Source organism: Phoca vitulina, unplaced genomic scaffold, assembly GCF_004348235.1.
Source record: "Phoca vitulina isolate PV1807 unplaced genomic scaffold, GSC_HSeal_1.0 scaffold6, whole genome shotgun sequence".
Lineage (NCBI taxonomy): Eukaryota > Metazoa > Chordata > Mammalia > Carnivora > Phocidae > Phoca > Phoca vitulina.
The window spans coordinates 42237607-42250712 of record NW_022589709.1 but is presented as its reverse complement, the minus strand read 5'-3'; the positions used below and the strand labels follow the sequence as shown (position 1 = coordinate 42250712).

The 13106-nt window shown below is 37.5% G+C and overlaps 1 protein-coding gene across 1 annotated transcript in view; it reads right to left on the bottom strand.

Annotated features, from left to right (window-relative positions):
- Positions 1–169: 169 nt before the first annotated feature.
- Positions 170–13106, bottom strand: part of LOC116632261 — a 598396-nt gene continuing 585459 nt past the window's right edge. The window contains exons 5-8 of the mRNA XM_032404037.1: positions 11961–12032; positions 3422–3491; positions 671–760; positions 170–220 (exon numbers count right to left, since the gene is read on the bottom strand). Coding sequence (XP_032259928.1) covers positions 693–760; positions 3422–3491; positions 11961–12032 — 210 coding nt within the window. The 3' untranslated portion in view covers positions 170–220; positions 671–692. The remainder of the gene's footprint in view (positions 221–670; positions 761–3421; positions 3492–11960; positions 12033–13106) is intronic.

Here is a 13106-nt window from a genome sequence, read left to right as displayed (position 1 = left end):
ATTAAGGCTCACATATGATTTCTTCTTCTTAAGGTGAGCAGGCTGGATGCTACATTAGTCACTATGTCTGAGTGACATTCCCCTGTTGAGCTTATTGAGCACAAGTTTATTCCTTGTGCTATTTCTACAGTGGAAGGCAGACTGTGGACTTAGAACTGGGTGCCTTTACCTCGTTCCATTTCCAGTTCCAACGAAAAAGTAGCAAGTGTTTCTCTCCATGCTTGTTATTTTATTTATGTAAAAGTTCAGAGAATAGAGAGAAATGAATTTCAAAATTATCAATGCATGGTCAATTCCCCTCCACTTCCCACCCCAGTTAAATTACAATTTCCCTGATACCAGATGGAGATGTTTCAAATAAACTAAACAAACTGACAGAATCTATACTCTCTAGAAAATAGAAAGATTCAAAACTTGAAAACAAAGATTATTTCATTAGACACTACCCAGAAAGTGAATGTTAACAGGAAAGATTACAGTGAGTTTTTAAGTAAACACAATCTCTTTTATTGTGCTGCAGTTATTAAATTGTGCCCCAGTATGTATTGTAGACAAACTCTAAATATTTTGGCTGCACGCATTACCTCAAAACCAAGGACTATGCATCTGAGATCAGGCGATGCAGAACAGGTGTCATCTGCTAGTCATGGGGGAAAGTCTCTATACTTACCCATGTGTGATGCCGAAGTTTCTCATGACAGTATTAGGAATTTCTCTCTTCTCTCTATAAGGTAATTTTCCCTCTTCTTCAGGTTTCGCCCTAGTGGTCATAATGTTTTGGGAAAAATAACAAACATCAGACTGCTTGATCTTATAAATAAAAGGAGAAAAGGGAAATTAGAAGGGTGAGGGAGTGACCAATAAATATATGTGGAACTTCAAATAATTTTGTAGTCCAATAAAACATTTTACTGAGTGGCCTGATTAATTTATAGTTATTTCCCAAACACATCAGTATACTCATATCCACAGTTTCTGATTTCAGGGCCATAGAGGCAAAAAAAAAAAAGGAGGGAAAATAAAGCACATCTCACAAAATGCTCACAAAAACACACAATATCCTCCTTCCTTTAAAATCTGACATGCAATTGTACCACTTCAGCTCCTGACATGGGTATGTGACATTCTAAATATAGCTTGGCAATTATATTCAAAAATAAGCTCTTCGGAAATCTTTTTGATATATGCAGTTAGACACCCCCTCTCCCCCCCCCCCCCCAGTTTTCACATTATGGCTAAAAGAAAAAGAACTGCATGTAGCAAATTCCTAGTTTCTCCAAAAACTGAGTAATACTAAAGGGAAAGAAAAAGAAGAAAGAGCATCTAAAAAATATGCTTGATCTAAATGTAACCCCCCTCCCAAATTGAAACACTTTTTTCTTTCCTTTTAGGACTATTTAAAATTAAAGTGTAAAGAGACTTGATAACACACTGAGAAACAAACTCTATAAATCCATATCCAATTCTGCATCTTACTAAATTACCACTATATTGAAAGCGTAGTACTAATTGTTGGGTGGTGGTGGTGATGGGGATGGGGATGGAGACATAAAAATGGACTATTTCACAGTCCCTATCTCAGGATCCTTAGACTGTAGTAGAATGACTATGACATGCACAAATACAGGCCCCTCTCAATGACAGTAACCTTGGGTAGAGCCCAACAGGGAGTGGTGTAGTAAGACTTCTTATCCCTAAGTGCTGATACCTGGTATTAATGTAGACAAGATCTTTATGTGGTTTGAAAACAGTGAAAAACCCAGAGCCTAGTTCATTCAACCCCTACTAGCTATGTTTCAGTCCAAAGGCTTAGTGTCTCTTCTGATAGAGTTAGGTGGTCATCATGAAGGTAATTTCTGTGTGGTGGTGGTGGTGTTGTTTTAATCACTGTTAACCACCCCCCCACGCCCCCCAAAAAGCATTGGGCTTAGTTCTCTTGCAACCGTGTTTGGGAGTGATCTGTTACCACCTTATCCTTCTTTTATACCCATTAATAAACAGTGAATACATCTATTGTATAGAATACCACATAATCATTTCCAACACAATTTTATAGCAATTTAACAGGGTGGAAAGATTTCATTTGTGACTCAGTAAATCTAGAATTTCAGAGCTCAGGATATGAAATCAGAATCCCAGCTTTTCTATTTGCTACTGAGTATTCTTGGGAAAATCACTTCAATCTATTTTACCCTGAATTTCATTTTTCAAACAGTGAAGGAAAGAGTTGTAGTTACCTAATAAAATAGTTACAAAAATTAAATTAGTTAATGCATATGAAGACATAGCAGAGTAACTGGCTTCTACAAATTATTCAATAAATGTTAGTTATTACCTAACGGACATCTAGAACAGGCTAACTGGAGGATATAATACTAATATGAATTTGATTTTGTTATTGATATTGAGGGAGGTGACACTTGAGGTGGATGGGATCTGCTTGGGCAAAGTAGAGGGGCACAAAGTACAATGTGTAGAGACAGAAAAGAACATAGCTTGGTTGGAGAATAAGGTGAGTTAACAGAGATATGAATTAGTAAGAAGATTAGCAGAGGGTGTTGAATGTGAAGCCAAGTAATTTGTATGTAATAATGTCAAAAATTTTGAGTGGGAGAGAAAAATTATCAGAATCGCAGTACTTTAATCTGGAAATCATCTGTGATTGTTTTAATAATGAGGACTTTATGAGGTCTACATTAAAATAGAATAAGGGGGTCAATTCTAATGGTGAGGCCCAAAAGTCTACTCTTTGAGTTCCTACATCAGATCAGGAATATAAAGGTGAATTCCTCACTATGCTCCCAGATAGATATCATGTGTATCATACATATCCTATAACATATGATATATGCTATAGGAGATGTAATACATTTATTTAATATGTTTTTGTGTGTAATTCTGGAGCAGGGCCTGGGAGTCTGTGTTTTTTGGTTTTTAGTTTTTTTTTTAATCAGGTTTTTCTGATGATTAGCATTAGGTTTGGAAGTTTTTTGCAAATGTAAAATGTATAGAACTTGGCAAAGCCCTACAGGTTGGATGGGGTGGTGGGATGAAAGAAAAGCAGCCAACTCGGAAGTCGTGACTTTGAAATACAGATGAATCTAATGGTCATCTGGGAGCTTGTTAAATGCAAACCAGAGGTTTCCATTCAATACATCTAGAGTGGAGCCCCAGGAATCTGGACTCTTGAGTTCTCTCGAGTTCGGTGGTTTTCAAACTTTAATGTTCAACTGTTAGAGAGCTTGTTAAAACACAAATTGTTGGGCCCCACTCCCCAGTCTTGGGTAGGCCCAAGAATGACCATTTCTAACTAGCTTCCAGGTGATGCTGGGAATTTGAAATACACTTTGAGAACTACTATTCCAGTTGCATCAATGCAGTTGATTTTTAAAGCCCAAATAATGAGGAGGATGACAGTGACCTTGTAATAGAGAGTCTCCACCTTTCCAGCTGGGTTGAGTGAAGGAAACCATACTTTTATTCCAGGCTACCTTTATGAGAGAAAATAATGGGAGATGCTTATTCATTTGTTGGCCTTATGTTTATACACATGCAACATGACCACAGTGAAATTTAATACCCATTTAAAAAAATTATTAATAACCACATTCCCACTGGCTAAAAAAGGTGATGAAAAAATTCATTCTCTCACAATTGGATTAAGATATCCTTTGGTTATAGAGTAATAAAAATTACCAACCTCTTTAGTTATTATTCTCCTATTGCTGTAGAATTTAGAATTTAGATGATAAAAATAACTGAAGCGCTCACATGTTTTCAGGATCTCTATTGGCTGTTCAGTGTTCTAAGACAGGAGTTGGCAAACTAGAGCTCACAGACAAAAATCTAGCCAATGTCTATTTTTGTATGACATGAAAACTAAGAACAGTTTTTAAATTTTTAAATGGTTAAAAAAAATCAAAAGAAGAATAGTACTTCATGACACATGAAAATTTTATGAAATTCAAATTCTAGTGTCCATAACTGCATAACTGTATTAGGGTTCTCTAGAGAAACAGAACCAAGAGGAAGAGGATAGATGGATACATATCCTATAAATATATATATTTATTTATATTTATATTTATGTATATATTATCTTACAATTTATTATAAGAGATTGGCTTATGCAATTATGGGGGCTGAGAAGGTCCATGATCAGCTGTATATAAACTGGAGACCCAGGAGAACCAATGGTGTAAGTTCCAGCCCAAGTGCAGGAGAACATCAATGCCACAGTTAAAAAAAAAGTCAGGCAGAGAGAGCAAATTCACCTTTAACCCTCCTTTTGTTCCACTCAGGCCTGCAACAGATTGCATAAGGCCCACCCACACTAAGGAGGGCAATTTGCTTCACTCAGTCTGCCGATTCAAATGTTATCTTATCCAGAAACATTGTCAGACATACCCAGAACAATGTTCAGCCAAATATCTAGGCACCCCCTGTCCTGGTCAAATTGACATATAAAACTAGCCATCACAGTAATAAAGTTTTACTGGAACGCAACCATGCTTGTCATTTACACGTTGTCATCCATGGTTGCTTTCATGCCAAGTAGCGGAGCTGAGTGGTTGCCTGTAAAGGCAAAAATACTTATTATCTGACCCTTTACAGAAAAAAAGTTTGCTGACTTTTTCTACGAGTGCTTTAAAAACTTTAATGTAAGTGAAAATCATCTAGGGTTCTTGGTAAAATGCAGAATCTGATTCACAGGCCAAGAGCAAGAGTCTCCATTTCCACCAGGCTCCTATAAGGCCTGTGCTGCTAGTCTACAAACTGGGATGTATTTCTCAGCTCCTGCTCTTGTCACTGTCCCTGTCTGCAATGCCCCAAACTGTTTCTGTTTATACAAGTTTCTTTTAAGTCCATCCAGCTTAAATCCTGTTACTTCTGTTACTGCCTAAGTATTTCAGCTTACTGTGATCTCTTCTTACTCATTGCACGTACTTTGCTTCACTCTTTTGGCCTTTAAATATAATCCGTGTTACCTTGTTTGACTTGTGGCTGCCCCAAAGACTTAAACTCCTTTGAGGAAGGGATACTGTTTTTAGACATCACCTATGATGCCCACATATGCCTTACATTCGGCGGAGAGTCTAAAAATATTTATTAAGTTCATTACTGTCCTCTGTGTAGAAAAGATCTTTTGGTCAACAGGGTGTCAGTACAGTAAGTGAGACAATATTCTTAGCCATTTACATTTTTAGAACATTTTTTTTTTTGCTTTAATCAATTTTGAAACATTTCAGTTGGTAAGCGTTATGTTTCTTCCAGAACAAAGACAGTTTTGAGGTAAAATAAAAACCTTTGGATTGATATATTAAATGAGATTATGGAATTGAAATTTAAACTTGGCTTAAACCTTGAAAAGTACAAATTAACTATGAACTGAAAAAGTGCTTATTGAGCACATTGGAGACTGGAGAATTAGAAATGCAATGTTAATTTCACTAGCTTAATAATCTCGTTTTCAGAATTTGCTTGAAGAGATATTGATAAATTACAATAACCGATCATGTATGAAAGTTTACAGACTATGAAAGATGTTTTATTTTGCCATTAAGAGTCACACATTCCAAGCTTTTAAAGAGAATTATGTGAGTAGTTAAATACGATGAGAAACTTCTACAGTCATAAAAATTAATCAACTTATTTTGCTCTTCTTCTAATCAATTTAAAATTTCTACCTGAATTATTTCAGTATAGCCCAAGAATAAGATTATGAAGCTACTTTCAAGGAATCCTAGAGAGAGAGAAAGCAATTATAAATGTTTGGCATTTCAAGTCCTCAAAGCAACACTCTTAATACCTTTTCCCCAAATGGATGTGTTCATTTCACTATGTAATAGACTTTAGACTTAATAAATGTAAATAAATGCCTTTTTCATAAAGGTTGTACCCAAGGAAAAATTATAAAGAAATTTCACACGTAAAACATTTTACCAGTTTTGAATAAAGTATTTGAGTTCTAAATCTTTTCAAGTATCAATACATATTTTTCTTCTAATCAACACATGATCTTGGGCTTTTTATTTCTACTAATATTCCTATGTTAACAACAATCAGAATCATAAGGAAAAAAGCTATCAGCTGACTTGATACATCACAGTTTATCCACATGGTGGAGCCATGTGGCTAGATCCTGGAGACACCAGTTTTATTGTACTCATTTTGAAATCACTCATGGTAAATCCAACCAAACAAATCTCTTGTTCCTGTATGCTATTAGTTCCTGCGTGTTCCTCTGTGCTCTTAGCTTAGTTCCTTATTATCTCTCACAGCATAGAGCAGTCTTGTTCCATCTCAGTCTTCCATAGCAGTGGTTCTCCAACCTTGGCTGCACATCACAATCACCTGGAAAGTTTTTAAAAACCCTTATGGTTGGGGCCCTACCTGAGGCTAAGTGAACAGTATCTTTGCTGGGTGGGGTCTGAGCATTGGCAAGGTTCAAGGCTCCACAGGTGATTCTATCCTGAAAGTAAGGTTGTAAACCAATGCTCCTTACTACTACTATAAATATGTTTCTAAATTATAATCATGCCATTCCTCAGTTAAAACCATTCATTGGCGCCTCACGATTTTGGGATAAAATAAATCCTTCAACATAGCAAACAATCCCTGTCACATTGCCTTTTTAGTATCACCACCACCATCTTGTATTACCCTCCCTCCCCCTGCCCCCAACATACCAGGCTTTTTCAACCTCCAGGCTTGGGCTCATATTCCTAGCATCTAATACAGTAGGCACTAATTAATATTTATTGAATGATTAAATGAATAATGTAAAATGGCTTGATCTTATTTAGGACAGAGATGTTTATCTCTGTCAAACAACTCCTAAGTGTTTGCTTACCTTTCTGTGGATTGGAGTGCAGAATGTGGCATGATATTAACCAACAAATGTTAAATATATTCTAAATTTGACACTGTGTTCTGCCAAGCTATTTCATTCAAAGGGAACATTTGAAAGCTTCCTTAGGAACACTTGCTTCAGCACTGTATTTCTTTTTGAACTAAATTTTTCAACTCTAACATTTGTGTTTGAGTCAACAGAGAATGAACTGTTTGCCTGTGGGTGATGATGCTCTTTAGTTATTCTTTTTAAATGAGTGGATCCTTGGACTCACTGGCTAGCCATTTAGCATCTTTGATCTTAAAATAGTTCTCACCTAGAAGTATCAAGAACTTAACTGAACTAGATTTCCTAGACTGGATATTCCTGAAGAGCAAGAGGCGTGGTTTTAGTTGGGGCCACCTTATCTATTGGGCACCGTAGGCTCAGTGCCTGGTAACCACAATGCTTTCAGAGGTCCATGAACATGTTTTAATATCCTCTACATCAGAATTAAAAATAGACTCTTAGGTCAAAGAACATGTTTTAATATAAAAGAGGAATATTTTTCTCTTTATGCCAACACAATGATAAATACGATTTGTAATTATGTTTCTGGAGGAAGGGGTCTACGAAGGCAAAAGTGTCTTAGGCACAGGAATGTCATGTGGCCCTGATTTCAGGAAAACTAGATAAGCCTACAGCCCTAAAAAACAAAACAAGACAAAAAAACTCTATCCCTCCATGCCTGCCACAGGATATAAATGCTGATAGTGTCTACCAGGTTATCTTCGTCTTTATTTTCAGGCCATCAATATCTGTCCCAGTACATTTTTTTTTTCCCTTCAGGAGAGGAGGTAGTTTCTGGCACTCATACATCAATAACAGAAAACTGTCCCTCTAATCATCCCCTTAACCTGCTTTTTCACTATGGCATGCACCTAGCAAGTCATTTGGCATGTAAAAGCCACTTTTTTTTTAATAGACACATCTTGATGTTGTTCTAATAAAAAGGTGCCAATACTAGAAATGAGTGCGAACAGTCATAAAAATAATTCAGTTCTATCATGTGCACTCAGTTTTCAGAAGCAGTTCTCTAAAATGCCCTCTAGTGAAAGAGGTTGCCAGAGTTTGCAAGTTTATGAAAATAAATGTTTTTGAAAGTGTTAATCATTTCAAAGAGCTCACATTTAGCTGAGCACCTTTGACGTCAAAATCCATGATTAGAATATGGATGGTATTTTTGTGCAATACTGAACAAGTGGTTTTGCTTTTCTAATGTAAATTCAAACATGCTGCTGAATCAATTAACTAGTGTTTCTGTGACACTGGATAGTCTTAATCTAGCTCTTTATTAAAGATAAATAATAAACTCCAATGCCTTTATTGGCCTTACTAGGCAGTCCCTTTTTGGTGATAGGAGTATTTTAGGGTTGATGATCCTTGATAACTACAATGTGTTTAGAACACATTTCTTGCCTATATAGAGCATTATTATATATATTTTTTAACCTTGGTGCCATGCTCATATATAGTAGGAAGCTCTTGGCTTTGTGGATTTTGACTCCCTAGGGGGCATTCAAGTTGTATACTTGAATAACAATTGATCTTTCTTTGCAAAAAATAAACCAATGACATTGATAAGGTTAGTTCATAATTTTAAAGTAGAGGTGGATCCATAATTGTCTAATGTATTCTTGTAGATATTTCTTTGCTGAGTTTTCCTGGCATCTTTCCCTTCTGGGATTTAAACTTGATATTTAGTAAAGGTTGCTAATCATAGTGAATTGTGCCCACAGTGATTAATCCAAGGAGTGAGCACATGATATGTATTGTGTCCATCAAACTCCTTCCTAGGAACTTAAGTTAGAGGGATGAGCCCTTTTATCTCAAGTGGTGAAGATTTAAGGATATGCATCCAGGAGTTGCCAGTGGTGGGTGGTGATTTCAGCCTTGCACTGTGAGTTCTTAGACAGAAAAAATAAAAAATAAAAAAAAAAAGAAGGAAAGAAACAGAGTCCTGAGGAGGGCATTCACATCCTTAGTTCCAATTCCTGAGGTCCTTGAAAATCTTAGTTTTCACAGTTCTTTCTTTCTTTTCTTTTCTTTCTTTTCTTTCTTTCTTTCTTTCTTTCTTTCAGAGAATGAGATAGAGAGAGCATGAGAGGGGGGAGGGTCAGAGGGAGAAGCAGGCTCCCTGTTCAGCAGGGAGCCCGATGTGGGACTCGATCCCGGGACTCCAGGATCATGACCTGAGCCGAAGGCAGTCGCTTAACCAGCTGAGCCACCCAGGTGCCCAGTTTTCACAGTTCTTAATGTCTGTTGTTCTTATCCAATCTATAAGCTAATCCACTGTCTTCTGAATACATCTTGTAAAACACCCACTCTGCCCTTAACACTCTCCTTATCCTAAGCTTCTCTCTAACCATGCCTTTAAGTAGAGTATTTTAAATATTAACTAGGGATGAAATTTCAGACATGTTAACTGGTTGAAAAAAATTGAGGATAGTTGGATTTTAGGATTAAATGAGATAGTTTATATCAAATATTTGATCAGGGCTTGACATATGAAAATTCAATAAAAATGTTCTTTTTAATTATTATCTTTCTTGGTTACTTATACAACACATACTTTGAAAACTATAATAATTAGCACATACAATTACAGGTTTTCCCTTGCTATCCAAAAGTAAAACGTGAAGCTTTTCTAAGCTGAAATGGCATAAAGTGAAGGAACAATTACCATTAAATTTATATGGAAAGTTTCGTCTTTGGAAACAACCCAGTTGAAATTCTGTGAAAAATCTCTTTTCAAATGATCAAATAAAAGAGACTTACTAATCTCAAAAAAAAAAAAAAAAAATTTATATGGAAAGTTTCTTGAGCATCCCCAGAACCCAAAAATAACCTCTCTTGGGCTTTCCAGATACCTTAGGACACATCTTGCTAACAGTTGCATAAAATAAATTGAGAGAAAAACACAGTTGCTCACTGACACAGTTGAATGCTATGGCGGCCAGATGCTGAGCGCAGTTCTCAGGGTAGGAGCTTGGCCGGCTGCCTGTATAATGACTCACTGCAAAACATACACTGAATGCTATTATTACTTTTAGCCTTTTATTGTAAAAGTGAAACTTTTAGGGGAGCCAGGATGGCTCAGTCAGCTAAGCGTCTGACTCTTGATTTTGGCTCAGGTCATGATCTTAGGATGGTGAGATCGAGCCTGGCGTCGGTCACCGTGCTGAGCGTGGAGCCTGCTTAAGATTCTCTCCCTCACCCTCTGCCCCTCCCCCATCTCTCTTTCTCTCTCTTCAACTCTTACAAAAAAATGAAACTTCTCTTTAGATTTCTTTTGGTTAGCAAAAACAGGTACCGATGTAGATCTTTTGTAAACAAGTGGCATAATGTGAACTTTCAAAAAGCAGAGGGTATCTGGATACTATTTTAGAACTCTCAGTTTCACAAGACAAAAAGCCAACTTGGGTACACTTCCTGCTTAACACCATAGGCAGCCATTCAAACAATGGAAACCTACCGAGGGGCATCCCTACCTAGAGCATAATACTGTACAGAGTCCGGGGCAATTATTTTTTGTCTAGTTCCTGTGACTGATTTGATTTTAAAATATATTACCAAATTCACAGGCCCACGTGAGTCATAGTGCCATACTGATGAAAATTTAGAATGATCAGAAATTTTATGTATTTGTTTACTGTCCAATCAATGCACCTGAAAATTCTGTGTAGTATCTGCCAAGAAAGGTTAAGGCTGTGAGAGTTTACTACTTGCAGTCTAACAAGCTAGTTTGTTTCCATTGCAAGGATGCCAGCTCAAGACAGTAGATTACTGGCTCAGAGACAAAGGACTTGTTTGTTCACAGGACAGAAAACAACAGGATCATCAGCATATTTGCACTGGTTCTCCTTGCCAAGTCCCCCAGGATAATGCTGTGGGCCCACATGTACCTGCACGTGCAGTGGGTTGACCCGAAGGCCAAGAGGGCAGAACTTTTTGAACAAGTTGCAAAACACTGTAGCAAGCTGCAAACCACTCTGGTCTACCCCTCTCCCCTCCTGCTGCAGGCACCTTGACCTACTAAATATTTTTGTGACTAGTTATGGAAACTGATCAATATCAGGAGCTAGATTAATCTTGTAATCTGGCATACAGAGCAACAACCCAGGACTGCTGGTGGTCCATGGCAGATAGCCTTTCCCAGTGGTTTCCGTGCATTATCTCTTCCAGTTCAGGAACCATCTCTTCATGTTCTGTATTGTCAAATGCATCATTCCTGGCTAACTACATATCTCTCATTGAGAAAAAAAGGCATTGACGTTGTTACAAGGCTAAAGTTCTTTGGAACCTGTGTACATTGAAAAATATGGATCTTGCTTCTGTAGTTCCCTAATACCATTTAGTTAATCCTGTACACATTATTCACTCATAAATGCATCATCCATAGTTCCTCCATGATTGCTGGTTTCCAAGGATTTTCTCAGATATTCTCACCGAGCTTCCTTGATGATGACCACAAATATAAGCTTTACTCAGACTATGTAGGAAAATGTGAACAATTCATTTTCCCGCTCTTGTGAAATTTACCATTTAGAATTTTATACCATAATCATACAACATGTCTTCCAACCACGTGTTCCCTTGAACCGTTTATGCTACAATCACTGGATTCCTAGAATGTGATCTCATTTACTGGTAACTACCTGTCTTTCTTTCACACACTGCCATCAGTAGAGAGGATAGGTGAGGGGTTTGCGGGGAGGGGAAAACAAAGGAATAATCCAATGTGTGCAAGGAAATCATTTCAGAAGAGCATAACATTACCACACTGATCAAAGGCAAGAGCCAGTATCAATCAAAGCCCTTGGATAGATAAGTACAGCTACACCCAAAGAGCTGGTAGACATGTGGCATGGAGCCTGCAGGGGGAATAGGTGACTGTGCTAGGAGCCAGTAGCCATGGGTGCATAGCATAAAGCAAAACCTTGGATGCTAGACCAGAGGTGGCACTGTGGTCAGAATAGAACTGAGTGAGAGCTCACTCACAAGCCCACACACAAAGCTCAAGCCCAGGTTTGGCAATGAATTCTCAGTAGCCCAGTCCTGAACTTACATGTGATGATAGAGTCAACTGACATCTGCTGCTTGTAGGTGCCTTTATGGCAACTCCCGATCTCATCAGATCCTGCAAAAAAAAAAAAAAAAAAAAAATGCTGTGCTGACCAAGGGGAGTTATCCACTCAACAGGCTGTCCTCCTGGAACAGGGACTGACTGTGGAGTGCAGGACAACCCCATTAGCATGAGTCCCAGAGCTTCTCAGAGCATTTGGTTGATTTTATTCCCTGGGAAGAGGATTGGAGTGTTCCCCAAAGTGGGGAAGAGGAGACTGAAGCCCTGTGGTTCATGATTTGGACTCAGAGAACACTGGATGGCACCGCCAACCCTAGCCAGCACCAGGGACCAGAGGAGGCTTTAGGGAAGGCACTCCAAAATGTGGGGCCCTTCTGGAACTGGAAATATGTAAATTTATGCATATCCTACAGCCTCGTATTTTAATGCATCTAATGTATCAATTCTAACTTTTTAAGTTTCTAAGTTTTTAGACTTGAAAATCAATTTATATTTGTTTGTTCTTTACACCAGTTCTTCCTTAAAAACATTGCACCACTAAGAATTTAATGTTCATTGAAATATTTCTTTTAAAATATCAGTAATTTTCTAAGAGCTTAATATAATTTGTCTGTGAAAATAACAGATACTCCATATCAAGGGGATGAGAAATGATTTAGGGCCTGAAGCTACTCTTAATACTGTTTCAATGTTTCTCTCAGTTCTATTCAAATATTCATATTAATATTTGTATTATCTAACTTTATATGGATGGCTTAGCTAATCTGTAGGTGCTAATTAAAATAATTCTATGGGTGGACTTTGCCTATACTAGATGCATTATCTCACTAAACCATTAGACTAACTTGTATTTTTATAAAATTTTGCAGTGATCATGCCCATTATCTTATTTACTCCTCACAATTAATATCTGCATATGATTAGCTGCCTTTGACAGATAAAGAAACTAAGGAGAGTGACTTACAGTTATTGTCCAAGTTTATAGATTTGGTATCACAGCCATGAATAGAAGTAGGCTTTCTGGACTCCTCATCTCATGCTCTAGTGCTTGTGGTAACTACCATGTGCTTTCCCCAGGCACGCCTGTCATGATTAAGTTAGTATTTATTCTGAGCCTTTTCCAATGTT